General features: G+C 33.4%; 1 protein-coding gene across 1 annotated transcript in view; it reads left to right on the top strand.

Moving 5' to 3' along the window:
* LOC106473311 (DENN domain-containing protein 4C-like) overlaps positions 1 to 16,798 on the top strand; it is a 35,765-nt gene that overhangs the window by 16,509 nt on the left and 2,458 nt on the right. Inside the window, exons 7-16 of the mRNA XM_013933992.2 lie at positions 589 to 821; positions 1,393 to 1,459; positions 2,206 to 2,261; positions 2,576 to 2,720; positions 4,470 to 4,563; positions 5,271 to 5,352; positions 6,365 to 6,407; positions 8,619 to 8,765; positions 12,257 to 12,398; positions 13,411 to 13,829. Of these exons, the coding sequence (XP_013789446.1) occupies positions 589 to 821; positions 1,393 to 1,459; positions 2,206 to 2,261; positions 2,576 to 2,720; positions 4,470 to 4,563; positions 5,271 to 5,352; positions 6,365 to 6,407; positions 8,619 to 8,765; positions 12,257 to 12,398; positions 13,411 to 13,829 (1,428 nt within the window). The remainder of the gene's footprint in view (positions 1 to 588; positions 822 to 1,392; positions 1,460 to 2,205; positions 2,262 to 2,575; positions 2,721 to 4,469; positions 4,564 to 5,270; positions 5,353 to 6,364; positions 6,408 to 8,618; positions 8,766 to 12,256; positions 12,399 to 13,410; positions 13,830 to 16,798) is intronic.

Genomic DNA, 16,798 nt, shown 5'->3' with positions numbered 1-16,798 from the left:
TATACGGGTGGAGATGATGTCCATTTCCACCCGTATATTTACACATGCTAGACACCATTTCCACCCGTATATTTACACATGCCAGACACCATTTCCACCCGTATATTTACACATGCCAGTGTCTAGCATGTGTAAATATATACGAGTGGTGATGATGTTTTACACATGCCAGACATCATCTCCACCCGTATATTTACACATGCCAGACATCATCACCACTCGTATATATTTACACATGCTAGACATCATCACCACTCGTATATATTTACACATGCTAGACATCATCACCACTCGTATATATTTACACATGCTAGACATCATCACCACTCGTATATATTTACACATGCTAGTATTTACACATGCTAGACATCATCACCACTTGTATATATTTACACATGCTAGACATCATCACCACTCAGATATAATATTAAGATATGTGGTAATACACAGGTTAAAATGTTGGAGATATAATATTAAGATATGTGGTATTACACAGGTTAAAATGTTGGAGATATAATATTAAGATATGTGGTAATACACAGGTTAAAATGTTGGAGATATAATATTAAGATATGTGGTATTACACAGGTGTATGGGGCAGCGGTTACATTCTACGAAAAATACCCAGAGGAGAAACTAAGTTCCATATGCAAATCTCAGTTGGGCTATATGACGGAAGATGATAGAAATAAAAAAGGCTTGCATGCAAATAAAGCTATTTGTATTCTCTCCCGATGGCCATTCTTTGACACGTTTGAAAAGTTTCTACTATTTCTACACCAAACATCTATCACAGGCCCCCACCGAGTACCCCTTGAAAGGTTAGATTTTCTTTTCTCTCTCTAGAGACATATAGTTTTAACTCTTTTCAGTTGTAATTTCTTAAGAACCACTGTATTCAATTTGTTTAGATGTAACCTAATGCACCATGAAACAACTGGATAACTTGTAGTTTTAATGTACCACGAAACAACTGGATAACTTGTAGTTTTAATGTAACACGAAACAACTGGATAACTTGTAGTTTTAATGTAACACGAAACAACTGGATAACTTGTAGTTTTAATGTAACATGAAACAACTGGATAACTTGTAGTTTTAATGTACCACGAAACAACTGGATAACTTGTAGTTTTAATGTACCATGAAACAACTGGATAACTTGTAGTTTTAATGTACCATGAAACAACTGGATAACTTGTAGTTTTAATGTACCAAGAAACAACTGGATAACTTGTAGTTTTAATGTACCATGAAACAACTGGATAACTTGTAGTTTTAATGTAACACGAAACAACTGGATAACTTGTAGTTTTAATGTAACACGAAACAACTGGATAACTTGTAGTTTAATCATTTAAATTAATGATTGTTATTGACGATATATAACAGGTACATTTCACACTTCATGATGGATGTCCCTTTTCCCTCAGGCCAACGCCCACGGATTCTTATCCAGGTATTTCTGAATTTTTTATTGTTTCAAATTATGATTTCAGTGCTAACATTTAACACACCTAAGATGATAAAACAAGGTTTTTCGTCTTTTTAATCTACTTATTGTGTTAAATAAAAGTGTGTGTGTGGAGATTCATTAAACTTTGTTTTTTATTTTAGTCTTATGTAGATGATAAAACAAAATTGTAAGATAACAGATGTGAATTCTTACTTTTAGTTTGAAATTGGCTGCATTGTGATTAATGGACGTTTCATCGAATACAAGAGTCATGGTTTTGGTTTTTGTTTTCAAACACTCAGCACATCAAGTGTGTTATAGTAAAAGTGTTATTAAATCTGTTTGAATATATCCCAAATTATGGGTTTCTTATTTCTACATATGTAGTGGAAAATCGGTCAGTTTTGTGAACTACTTGGTCAAAAAAAAATGCCAGTATGTATACTGTATTTTTTATATAACCCTTCATATCAACTGAATAGTACTTTGTACAAAAGTTTTCTTGCTTATAAATAAGAAATTTCTTCTCTGAATCTACATTAATCATGCATACGTTTGTGTGTCTGTTTATGTACTTCCACACAAATACATAATGTATTGTTATTTGCTATTTTTGCAAAAGTTTGAAAATTTATGTTATCATAAATTAGTTTGTACATTTATGTCATGTTGATTATTTTTATGATTTAATACATTTGTCATTTGTGTGACCAAACTCTTGAAAAGTTATCAATGTTTCATTTTTCTAGTTGGCTGATAAGACTATTTCTCTGGCTCAACCTGAAGATAATCCACTACTTCTAAGGTACGTATTAATATTCAAAAGTACTGTGCATGGGAAAAATATGATACGATGAGGTATAGGTGAGAAGTGTTTTTTTAATCAGCTATTCTAATAGTTATTTATTTTTGGATTCCAAAAGTGTAATTCCCATTTCAATAAGTTTTTCAAAAAGCTTTTTATTGTGGTGGTCAACTAATGATTTGCCATTCTTCTACAAAATGTATAAAAGCCAAAAAAAAGACGTTCAGTAAGAAATAAGATTTAACATATTTCCACAACTTTTAGTGTTTTAATACCAGATGGAGCTTTAACCGAAAGCGATTTTATTCCTACAGTGGAGCTTCTTTCAGGCAATTGCTCAGAAACCTAGGTCCTGATAATTGTCTCAATGTTTTCTTGCTTGCCTTGACTGAACAGAAGATCTTGTTTCATTCCTTACGCCCCGATGTCCTTACGAGCGTTGCTGAAGCTGTTGTCACGGTAACTTACTGATTCTTTCTATGTCATTCCTACCAATGGTTTCTACATATCATCAAGTAATTTTATGTTCATTTGTAAAGAACTGACCAAAAAATGTGGATAAAATCACAATTTCATCTGTGAAATATCCAGAATTGATTATTGGAAGTAAGTATGATATTGATGGAATTTTTGTTTAGATTTGTTTGGATGACTCGTATGTTATTATGGCCCTGTAACCAAAAAAGTCATGGACCAATGAGCAACTTGGTGTATAAATAGTTTTGAAAAATGCGTTTAAAAAACAGGTAGTAACCATATGGACTTCCATTTGGTAGCTGTAAGGTTAAAAAGATTTTGGAAATATTTTAGAACTTGTAACAATGTAAGCTTAGCTATTTTAATTTCATAATTTAAAGAAATATGTTCATCATTTTCAGTTGTTTATGTTTTCTCATACTTGAACTAAAAATATTTATTTACTTGTGTTAATTTAATCTTTCTTCCTCCACTTCCACACAGTTTAAACACTACAGTACAAAGTGTGTCTTGGTTTATAACTAGTTGAATGTCTTGTTGATGAAACGGAGCTTAAGAGTGAACATACTCAAAAGTTCTTTTGCTATTTGTGTCACAAAGAGTAATTTCAGGCTGTATACTAGATACCAGATAAGAAATGGTGTCTGAGAACACGACACTGTTGGTGCTCTGAGACTTGACTGACAGTTTCCCAAAACTACTGCTGGCCAGTATTACGTCACAACGTCACAGATAGACTGAAAGATGTAATAATACTGGCCAGCAGTAGTTTTGGTAATAATTTCTCAAGTCAGCTAGAGGTTACATCTTTCAGTCTATCTGTGATGTTGTGACGTAATACTGGCCAGCAGTAGTTTTGGTAATAATTTCTCAAGTCAGCTAGAGGCGTCACAACGTCACAGATAGACTGAAAGATGTAACCTCTAACTGACTTGAGAAATTATTACCAAAACTGCTGCCAGGTTGTCAATAAGTACAGATGTCAGTTAGGATCCTGTCTTTATTACAGATAAGTCCAGATTGTGTCTTGGCTTCCATGATGTATAACATCATGTGGACATAGTGTACAGAGTTCTGAACTAACTGCATGGTTGTTGATGTATAGGTTTTGAGGCTGTCGGATGGTAGTGTAAATGCTCTGTTTTATAGATATGAGACTGTATTTTCCATTGCTAGGGATTTTGATAGTGTTGTTGAACCTGATTTAATTTTAAATAATTATAATTATATTCCCTACCATGCAAGTAGCATTACTATCTACCTTGAACAGGAAAAATATTACGAGCATTTTATTTTGTCCAAACTTCAACTGCAGTCACTTCTAGAGCATGTAAACGACCATATGAGTAGTTTAACTTATTCTTTGTTCTGTGAGTTACGTACTTTTACTATTAACATTATTAGCAAGATAAGATCATGAAATAGATTTATATTTAGAGAACTTAGATGAGACATCTTTGAAAATCTCAGAAAAATTTTTATCTTGAGACGTTTCATTTCAAGCAATATGTGGACAAATTAAAGTGAAAATGTTTAATTTTATCGTACACAGTTTACCAATTTTCTTTTACGATACATCTAAATATATATATATATATATATATCTATTGAGAATACTTTTTGATGAGAAAAATAACTATATTCCTTTGAAGAAGGTTCTTCTTTAAATACGTTTGTTCAGTATCGTATTCTCATGCTTTTATTAATACCTTCATGTTTATTATTTTTTAGCTCATATTTCCTTTTCATTGGCAATGTCCTTACATCCCTTTGTGTCCATTAGGACTAGCAGATGTGTTAAGTGCACCTCTTCCATTCATTGTTGGTGAGTTATTATAATATACCCTAATACCTATTTGTGAAGAATAATTATTTTTAATGTCTTGTAGGACTGGTTGTTAATCAAAGTCAGTGTATTATATATATATAACAAAAAAACCCTATAACTTGAGTACCAAGATTGTTGTATGTTAGCAAGTGTCATTAATTGTGTATCATTATATTGTTGGAGAGGTAAGTTATAATAATTGGTTAGCACGATTATTGAGGTGATAATGGTTTATCATTAATACATTGTTCAAGTGTGTTTACCATGGTTATTGTAACTTTTTCTCAGTAAAGTTGTATTGTTGTTTATTTTATTTTTCAGTATTACCTCAATAATCCTTTTCTTTTAAATATACAGCATTTTGAGTTTTCCAAGAGCATGCTAAACTATTTTGTGTTTCTGATTAGCAATAATATATAGATATTGAAATAAATAAAATTTATATTTTAAAGCGCACAAGTAGGAAATATATAATATTTCATAGTTAATATTTTATTTATTCAAGCTTTTTGTTGTATTCCATATTTTAGGCCAACTCCTTGTTCGTATCAGAACCGTGTATTTTAAATTAAATAGCACAGATGTCTACACTTGGCTTTCTGTGTTGGTAACATACTTAAAAATAAAAGTTATGTCTTCATTAAATGCATGTGCTGATTGCAAGTTATTGTTTATTAAGATAATTTCTTTTTTGTTTTCTCCAGGGGTGGATTCCCGTTATTTTGACTTGCATGATCCTCCACAAGAGGTCGCCTGTGTGGACCTGGATACAAATAACATATTTTTGTAAGATGTGTGTTTTTAAATTAGATAGTGTGATAAAAGTAATAATTCAGATATCCATAATATTTTAATTATTTTGATCCTTGAGTTATGCCACTTTCTTTCATAAATATTTAATGCAGAAAAAACCAAGTCTTCAGGTCCGTGTGTGTATGACGTTGTCTTTATAGTATTTTGGTGGATTGTGGAGAGCGTGTTACAAGACATTAAAATCCATTCTGGTAAAAAACAAGCAAAATTCCTACCAATGAGACACACAAAAACATAATTTATGAAATTCCGTATTCCTGCAACGAAACATACATTGGAGAAACGGGACAAAGACTCGCGACAAAAAATAAAAGAACATAAATACAGTACAAGGTTCATGAAAACACAAAATTCAACCATTGAAGAACACACCATGTCAACTGGACACAAAATATACTGGGAAACAACTAGAATCACCAACACAGACAAATTCTGGAAAATTAAAGAACCATTTTACATGAACATAATATAACATGTGGCTTACCATTGGCTAAATCTACAGGAACTCTCCACCAATTATAAACATGGATAAACCAACCAATCATAACATGCTCTCCACAATACTACAAAGACATACAACACCATACACGCACTGACCTGAAGATGAAAGGCAGAAGAGTTTTGAAACGTCATCCTCTACACTTGTGTTTGAATACAACAGACAGTTGCTGTCCATTCAACTTAGTTTCATTGATTCCTATTTAACTTAGACTGACTTTTTCTTTACAATAAATTGTGTGTTTTGATATTTATTAGCATTATATCTTTATTACAATATTTCATTCGGACTGTGTTTGAATTTTTGGCAGTAAAATAAATTTGCAGTATATCTGCTTTTAAGTCAGCTGAACTGTACATTGAAATATTGCCATTAAGGCTTTTTACTTATTCTTTGAATTTTCATTTTATTTTTTTCAAATCGTGATGACACAAACATTGATTATTTGGGATATTAAGTTACAGCTGATTTTTTTAAATGTTGTAGGGCAGAGGAGAAAAAGGGACTGAACAGCAAATTATTACCAAAGGTAAAGAAATGTTACAATTTTTATTATTATCATTATCTTACGTTGGTAAGTTTACACACAATGTTAAAATCCAGGGTTTGATTCCCCATGGTGGACACAACAGCTAGCCCAGTGTGGCTTTACTATAAAAAAACACAAATGGTTGCAAGGGTAACATCCAGGTCTTGTGAAACGTTCATCAGAGTCATATAAGTTAGCTTATACAAGAATATCACTGTGTGTTAATTAGTGAAAATAATATTTCTTACAGAGTCATTATGGAAAATATGACATTTTCCCTGATGGGTTCACTAAGTTTTATGTTATGAAAAGTGATATACTCTTTGTACGTTATCATTTCAATGAGAAAATCGAAACTCCTTTATTAAGAGTATTATCAATTACGAAAACAGAGTAATCATTTTTTGTAGAAAAACATAGTTCATCAGCCATAGCGAAGAAATCACTGTCCTTATTGTTAACACGACTGAAACAAAGGAATTGTGAGTATTGAACGGAACATGGTGTAAACTTAGGGTGGTAGGAATTGTAGAATAAGTAGGGATGTGAACCTGGGTTTATAGTAATGAACATGGTTAAACAGTCATTTCTGATTGTAGTGATAAAACGAAACAGTCTGTTAAGAAACATGTGAATTCAGTTTCAAAACTAGAAAAGAAACTTATGAACTTGTGTAACACAGATCTATCACCAGAGGTCATCTATTGTACAGTTGAGAAGTAACAACTTTTATACCATAAATTCTTGGGATATCTGTTGAACAGAAGTTACTTACAGAAAGTACTTTTGAAGAAATGGTTGCCTTTTTCAAATCAATAATATTACAAGTTGTTTAACATAAAGATTTTGTTTGGCTACCATTTTAATCAGTTGACTTTTGTGCAGAATTTGACACAATATAAATAATATTTTAGTTCTATTTCCTCATCCTAAAAATCAGAAGTGACAAATATGTAAATCATGGTGGCATTATGTACTGTTCATCTAATCATTTTGTACTTCTCACAAAGTCATGGTGACGTTATATACTGTTCATCTAATCATTTTGTACTTCTCACAAAGTCACGGTGGTGTTATATACTGTTCATCTAGCCATTTTGTACTTCTCACAAAGTCACGGTGGTGTTATATACTGTTCATCTAGCCATTTTGTACTTCTCACAAAGTCACGGTGGTGTTATATACTGTTCATCTAATCATTTTGTACTTCTCACAAAGTCATGGTGGTGTTATATACTGTTCATCTAGCCATTTTGTACTTCTCACAAAGTCACGGTGGCATTATATACTGTTCATCTAGCCATTTTGTACTTCTCACAAAGTCACGGTGGCATTATATACTGTTCATCTAGCCATTTTGTACTTCTCACAAAGTCACGGTGGCATTATATACTGTTCATCTAATCACCTTGTACTTCTCACAAAGTCACGGTGGCGTTATATACTGTTCATCTAATCACCTTGTACTTCTCACAAAGTCACGGTGGCATTATATACTGTTCATCTAATCATTTTGTACTTCTCACAAAGTCACGGTGGCGTTATATACTGTTCATCTAATCATTATGTACTTCTCACAAAGTCACGGTAGCATTATATACTGTTCATCTAATCATTTTGTACTTCTCACAAAGTCATGGTGGCATTATATACTGTTCATCTAATCATTTTGTACTTCTCACAAAGTCACGGTGGTGTTATATACTGTTCATCTAGCCATTTTGTACTTCTCACAAAGTCACGGTGGCATTATATACTGTTCATCTAATCATTTGTACTTCTCACAAAGTCACGGTGGCATTATATACTGTTCATCTAATCATTTGTGCTTCTCACAAAGTCACGGTGGCATTATATACTGTTCATCTAATCATTTTGTACTTCTCACAAAGTCACGGTGGCGTTATATACTGTTCATCTAACCATTTTGTACTTCTCACAAAGTCACGGTGGCGTTATATACTGTTCATCTAGCCATTTTGTACTTCTCACAAAGTCACGGTGGCGTTATATACTGTTCATCTAATCATTTGTACTTCTCACAAAGTCACGGTGGCATTATATACTGTTCATCTAATCATTTTGTACTTCTCACAAAGATGACAATAAAACATGCTTGAAGCAGGTAGAGTAAAAAATGTTTAATATATTATTCTCATTGATGTGTGATTCTTATGGTTTCTTTGGATTTATGTTTGTTCTTTTCTATAGCGTCCTGCCAGAGTTCTAAAGAACACTCTTCAAGTGCTGTCTGACAAGATGAGGAAGATGACTTGGGCAAACAAAGCTCATAGTCTCCAGGAAGTCTCACAGACGATGGCACCAATGGACCACGACTTCAAGATGAAGAAAAAAGAGGTATAGAAAATTAATATGTTTAGGAAGAAGTACAAGTGTAGTGTAGAAGGAATGCCACTGGACTTAGTTAAATTAATATGTTTATGAAGAAGTACAAGTGTAGTGTAGAAGGAATGCCACTGGACTTAGTTAAATTAATATGTTTAGGAAGAAGTACAAGTGTAGTGTAGAAGGAATGCCACTGGACTTAGTTAAATTAATATGTTTAGGAAGAAGTACAAGTGTAGTGTAGAAGGAATGCCACTGGACTTAGTTAAATTAATATGTTTAGGAAGAAGTACAAGTGTAGTGTAGAAGGAATGAAGAAGTACAAGTGTAGTATAGAAGGAATGCCACTGGACTTAGTTAAATTAATATGTTTAGGAAGAAGTACAAGTGTAGTATAGAAGGAATGCCACTGGACTTAGTTAGAGAACAAAAAAAGATATTAAACTATGTCTTATGAATGCTCATTTTTAGAGAAAAGTGTGAGTCAAGTATATTTGTAACTATTCGTGCAAAAAGGATTCTTTTTTTTTTTTAATAAGGACAATTATGGACTGAAACAGCCTGTTTAAAACCTGGATCTTTTTCACAGTATCTTTAGTTGTGAAGAAACCGTTGAGTGGTGACATCTATTACTGTTTTCAGGTCTGTTTGTTACAAAGAAAGTTCTGTTAACCCTATTGACACAGGTCAAAGGCCATGTCATCGTGTTTATTGACTCTCATTCAAAGTTTTATTGAACTACTATTTGATGAATTTATGTCAGTAAGTTTGGTATCAAATTGTAGATTATAATTCAAACTTTAATATTATACATTGGTTAATTTCTTAGTTTAAAAGTAAATATTAAAAAAACTTAAATATTTTTGTTTGTTACGTGGTATGTTGAATGCAGCATTGGTTCAAATTAGATGTTTCTGATGTCCAAACACAAAGTCTATAGTTTCTTACGAATTAGGAACTTAAATTACTGATATTGACAAGCTAGAATATAAAATAAAAACCTCCTATCTTTTCTATTTGTTGAGATATTTCTACATTTACTGAATCAAACACAGTGGCCCTGCCCACCTCTTTCCATTTTTAGAAACACTTTCTTATGTATACCTACTTTGCCCAGTGACATGTAAATAACCAGTAAAAAGCTCAAAATGTCTCCGTAGTGGCTTTCTCATCCTCTTTGAAGTATTCGGGTGACAAACCCTTTTCATTCTAGATTCCAAGCGATAAGGTAAGACTTTAGTGAGCTCCAAATTTCATAGTTTTTAGACCGAAATACAACTTAGTTACTAAGCCTGATAAATTATAGTGGGATTCTATGGTATTGATATAGTAATTTACTATATTTGGTTATTTCAGAACTTAAAACAAATTATTTTATTTCATATCCTTCATGTGCAAAATTTGATAAGGCTTAGCAACCTATGGCAAGCAGCAAACGAGTACAAAGGTCATAACTATAAGAGACAATTGTTTGCTTGTCTTCTTTATTTACTGTTCTATGTTTTGAGAAAAATAAGTTTAAGAACTTATTTGTAAATAGTAATAATGTACATACATATACAATGTATTATAACTGGAATGTGATCATATTTCACAAAATACTAGTCTACTAGCCAAGACAGGTCACTTTGTAAAGGACAGTTTTATATTCTTGGATATGGTAACATGAGTGAACTTGCGCCACGTCATTTCAATTTCTGTTATGTTAGTCGGGCATGGCTGAAAGGTAAATATAATAAATATATATATATATATATATAAATGTATAATGTTATGAGATTGAAGCTATTTAGACTAAACATTTGAATTTTCATGTTATTATATATAGTCTTTCTAGAACGAAAAAAGCATAATTTATATTTATTTCTTAATTTTTTATGGTGGTTACAAGGTTGGTCAAATTGACCATACCCGTACAGAGATTTGATAGCAAAAATAACAGATAAAATATAAATAATTTTCTTAAAATATGTTTGATAATTCTCTGGAGGTTATAAAGACTTCGCATGTGAAATTTGAAAATTTTCTGATGCATAAAAGTATTTTTAATCTTAAAATCAAAATTACTTTGCATATTGGATAGTTAACATTCCAAAAAAAAAGTCACGAGAAAAACATTACTTAAAAAATCTTAAAACTTAATAAAAAAATCTGACATTTTACTTACCTAAGCCTTGTAGTGTTTACTGATAATATGCAAAATTTCGTGAAGATACGCTTACTAATTTAAAAGTTATAGCATGAATATTATAACAAAATTGTTATGAGTCAGTCCCTGGGACCGAGCCCGTGCTGAAAGAGTTAAGAAGGTGAAGATTTGAACCTTTTTGATTGGGGGAGTGTTGACTGAGAACTGGCACAGAGAGCTGTGTTGTGTGCATGTTTAAACAGTGACTCTGAAAGATTGGTTGACTTGTTCTTTAACTTTAAGAAGGAGTACCATAGGCTGCTTACTTCTAAGCTTGCCTTTAAATCTGTTTCTTTTGCTTACTTTCTTATAGTTAATATGTTGATTGTTTTGGGTCTTACAGAACTTGTTCTTGGTCTAGAAAGTCTCAAGTCTTCCCATTTGTAGGTGTGTCCAGTTTTAAAATAGTCTTCCACAATTGTGGAGTTCAGTGTCATCACGAGTCTCTTATCATCATGTTCTTTGAGCTTATCTCCTAAATGTTTTCCTATGGGTAGTCGCTGTTTGTTGAGTATGAGGATGGATTTCAGAATTTTGTGGGGATTTCTCCGTTAAACTTGCTTGACTGTATATTTTAACTTCTCTGTCTTAGACATGGCATGTATGCAATGACGAAGAGTCTGTAGTTGACAGTATCAACAAATGGAGTAACCTTTGTAATGATTACACAGAAAGTTCATAATTCGATGACGAGGAACCCACTTTGAGACTAATAATGGTTGGAGACGGCTTGAATGGGTAATGAAGAAAAATTTTAATATACGTTGTACATTTGCTGTTATGTTAAACTTATATTAAAGTTTTTCTTCATTACCCATTCAAGCTGTCTCTAACCATTATTGAAAGTTCATAAGATCTACTGGAGTTCAATGTCTAGAGCACCAATATTTTCAGCTCTACTTTAGAAAGACTGGATGATTCTTCATTTGATGGAATGTGGATGGTAATGAAGGTATCGTTGTGTTTGGGTGTTTGTGTATACTGGCCTATATATATCCTGTTTTCTTTATTGTTTAGGAAAACAATTTTTTTCTGTACTTGTTGTAAGGCCTGATGACAAAGGTATCATACACAAACGTTCTGTAAAAGAAGAGTGGTAGTTTAAGACAAGATTTGAGCATTATCATATGTAAAAACAAAACAGAATTTAAATATCTTAATTTTGTTGATTTTTCTATGGATAAAATAATAAGCTATTTTCCCCAGATATCAGTCTAGTGGGTTACATTAAAACAGATTAATCTCACTTAGTTTGATTTTTTTTTAAATGTTCATCTGATTTGTTGAATTTCAGTTGCTCTTTCTTATCTTTTAGCACCAGCTGGAGCTGGAAATCCAAGAAGCATTTCTTCGATTTATGGCAGCTATTTTGAAAGGTTTCCGATCCTACCTACTTCCGATAACTCGAGCTCCAACTGTAAAAGCTACGGATCCAAGCTCTCTCTTTGATGGTCAAGGTATATTTGAATTTCTATTTTTGGTTGATTTGCTTAATTATAAAATTAAGTAGTGGGAAAAATATAGCCAAATTTTATCAAAATACTTTTATTGTGAAATTTTCATAAATAGAAAACAAAATTAAACAATCTCAAAAACTTGGAATATTTGATTAGGCAGTGTATCCCAGTCATAGTTAACATGAAACAAGACTTGGAATATTTGATTAGGCAGTGTATCCCAATCATAGCTTATTCCAAGTCTTGTTTCATGTTTTGATTAGGCAGTGTATCCCAGTCATAGTTAACATGAAACAAAACTTGGAATAATTGATTAAACAGTGTATCCCAGTCATAGTTAACATCAAACAAAACTTGGAATACTTGATTAGGCAGTGTATCCCAATCATAGTTAACATGAAACAAAACTTGGAATACTTGATTAGGCAGTGTATCCCAATCATAGTTAACATGAAACAAAACTTGGAATACTTGATTAGGCAGTGTATCCCAATCATAGTTAACATGAAACAAGACTTGGAATACTTGATTAGGCAGTGTATCCCAATCATATTTAGCATCAAACAAGACTTGGAATAATTGATTAAGCAGTGTATCCCAATCATAGTTAGCATCAAACAAGACTTGGAATAATTGATTAAGCAGTGTATCCCAATCATAGTTAGCATCAAACAAAACTTGGAATAATTGATTAAACAGTGTATCCCAGTCATACTTAACATGAAACAAGACTTGGAATATTTGATTAGGCAGTGTATCCCAGTCATAGTTAGCATCAAACAAGACTTGGAATAATTGATTAGGCAGTGTATCCCAGTCATAGTTAACATGAAACAAGACTTGGAATAATTGATTAGGCAGTGTATCCCAGTCATAGTTAACATGAAACAAGACTTGGAATATTTGATTAGGCAGTGTATCCCAATCATATTTAGCATCAAACAAGACTTGGAATATTTGTTCTGCCTTCTGTTTTTTACAATCTAATTACAGTTGTTATTTTGCTTTGCAGGATTTATAAAGAGCAGGGACAAGGCCTATCACAGGTTTTACAGTTTGTTGATGAAGACACAGATGTTTATACGCTTTATTGAAGAGCGATCCTTTGTGTCAGACAAAGATGTGAGTTTAGCTTTCTTTGATGAATGCACAGACAAAGTTGATTTGTCCGGTGAACTTCCAGATCAACATCACCTTCTGGAGTCAGATGAACATCAAAAAAGTGACCGAACTGTGTTCATAACTCCTCCTGAACCTGTTGGACTTCCAAAAGATGCTGAATTTACCTATCAAGAATTTGGAACCTTAAATCCGAAACTATTTCACAAGCACCCTGTTAAATCTCTTCTAAGTGTTGGAAGTACAGTTAGTGTACAGCCGAGCAGTCCCATGGCAAGAAGAACGAAGCAAGAGATCCGTGCTGCTGACAGGGTACTGGATCATTTTTTAGTTTTTGGAGGGTTAGGACATTGTAATACTGTATTTATAAATGTAGTTTTCTTCCCCAAATGAGGGACTTGTTTTATTCTTACACTATTTAGTAAAGATATTTTTATTTTTAATTTGCTGTTGTTTTTTTTGTAATTATAGTCATATTTTCTAGCATAAAGTTAGGTATTCTTCTCCTCCAGCTTGTAAGCTTTTGTCTGTCATTTCTAGTGACAGAAAGTTGGCTTTTGTATCTTGAAAATATTATAGTTTTGTTTTTAATTAAAGATATTTATGTTAGAATGTTTATTTTATCATTAGATAATCTTTTGTTATATAACAATGGAAAGTTCAAAAAACACAGTGTTTGTGAAATTTCATAGTTATTAATTTTTCTTAAATAATCACTCCCTGTGCATTTGTACTTGAACAGCACTGTGTTATGTCTGCCAAGAGACACTATGACAGTGCCTATACATCTCACTAATTAGGCACGTTATATATTGCTATGGAATTTGGGCTCTTCCTGAAGCTCATGCTCAGTCCTGGATTGACTGTGTGGGCCATTATCAACTTTTTTTTTGGCATGCCCGAAGTATGTCCAGTAGGGTCCAGGTCAGGAGACCTTGCTGGCTAGTACATCCTCACACTTGTTTCATGTTAGCAGACATTGTCATCAGTCAAAATGAAGCTTGATTCTGACTTCATCAGCATAAAATCTCAGTATCAGGTGGTACCTAACTCCTACCATGGATGACTAGAGGTTCATCCTTCCATGTATGCTGATTCCAGCCTTTACCATGACAGATCGGTCTCCATTTCTATCGTGTTCTGCAACAAACAACATTCACAACTTTGTCTCCAGATCCTGGCATGCCTTTCAGTATACGCAGGATAGAATCTGGATTTATCAGTGAAGAGGAATGATGTCAAATCACTGATGTTCTATTTGATGTAATCACTAGCCCATCCATGGATGTGTTACGGTCTTGACCTCCTAACATGAAACCAGCTGCCAGTGTAGAAATGTTAACGCCCTGTTACATGTTGAATGTAATGTTTCAGTTTGGTACTGTTTGTGGCAAGTAATATATATATGTGACTAACTAAATATGCATATGATGATCTCCCTAACCCTTTTGCAATGTTCACCATCACGATCTTGCCACTGGTTTGGTATTGACTCCTCGTGTGGGAGACCAGACTTTGCAATAGATTTAATAATTGAGCAACATGACAACATGTTGCTCCATTTTCAAAAATCCCTCTTCCCCTGGTTATGTCCTCATTACTCTGCTGACGTGTAGTTTGTCTCTAAGCTATATTACACTTACTGCTGAGACAGGTGCTAACCAAACACTCTCATATGTACCCAGTTTGGTTAGTAAACCAACCTGTTTTCAAAAATCCCTCTTCCCCTGGTTATGTCCTCATTACTCTGCTGACGTGTAGTTTGTCTCTAAGCTATATTACACTTACTGCTGAGACAGGTGCTAACCAAACACTCTCATATGTACCCAGTTTGGTTAGTAAACCAACCTGTTTTCAAAAATTTGGGGGTAATGTTTATTTATACTCCAGGATCACGCATAAAAATGTGACTGTCAGTATCAGTCACAAACAGGTATTTAATTACCCCACTTTTGATATTGAAGGTTAATCTAGGTTGTTTTTCTTTTAGTTATTCGAATACGTGTTAGATAATAAATGTGTAATTAGTTAAAATGTAATGGCAAAAAAAAGGTACTAAAAACATTGAAGTGGAAAACATTTAAACAATTCTATCTTTAGCTCATCATCTACTGATGATAAATTGTACTATAGTATAAAGAAAAACATTAAACCTCTGATTAGATTAACTATGGATGAATTGTTTTTGTTATTATACTGGTCTTATCCAGCAAACTTCTTCTGTAAGAAGAATAAAATAACCCTCTCATTTATTATTGTTGAATTAAACAAGAACAAATTATGCAAGTACAATAAATAGGGGCATACTAAAATGGTTTTGGAGCCTCACCAAGTCATTACCGTCAATGTCACTCTGTCCTACATCTGAACACATCTTACCACATCATTACCGTCAATGTCCTACATCTGAACACATCTTACCACGTCATTACCGTCAATGTCCTACATCTGAACACAACTTACCACGTCATTACTGTTAATGTCACTCTGTCCTACATCTGAACACATCTTACCACGTCGTTAACGTTAATGTCACTCTGTCCTACATCTGAACACATCTTACCACGTCGTTAACGTTAATGTCACTCTGTCCTACATCTGAACACATCTTACCACATCGTTACCGTTAATGTCACTGTGTCCTACATCTGAACACATCTTACCACGTCATTACCGTCAATGTCATTCTGTCCTACATCTGAACACATCTTACCACGTCATTACCGTCAATGGCACTGTCCTACATCTGAACACATCTTACCACGTCATTACCATTAATGTCACCCTGTCCTACATCTGAACACATCTTACCACGTCATTACCATTAATGTCACTCTGTCCTACATCTGAACACAACTTACCACTTCATTACCGTTAATGTCACTGTCCTACATCTGAACACATTTTACCACGTCATTACCATTAATGTCACCCTGTCCTACATCTGAACACATCTCACCACGTCATTACCGTTAGTGTCACCCTGTCCTACATCTGAACACATCTTACCACGTCATTACCGTTAGTGTCACTCTGTCCTACATCTGAACACATCTTACCACGTCATTACCATTAATGTCACTGTCCTACATATGAACACATCTTACCACGTCATTACTGTCAATGTCCTACATCTGAACACATCTTACCATGTCATTACCATTAATGTCACTGTCCTACATATGAACACATCTTACCACGTCATTACTGTCAATGTCCTACATCTGAACACATCTTACCACGTCATTACCATTAATGTCACTCTGTCCTACATCTGAACA

Source organism: Limulus polyphemus, unplaced genomic scaffold (assembly GCF_000517525.1).
Source record: "Limulus polyphemus unplaced genomic scaffold, Limulus_polyphemus-2.1.2 Scaffold6063, whole genome shotgun sequence".
NCBI lineage: Eukaryota > Metazoa > Arthropoda > Merostomata > Xiphosura > Limulidae > Limulus > Limulus polyphemus.
Note: the sequence above shows the minus strand (reverse complement) of the source record. Positions and strands in the feature narration are given on the sequence as shown.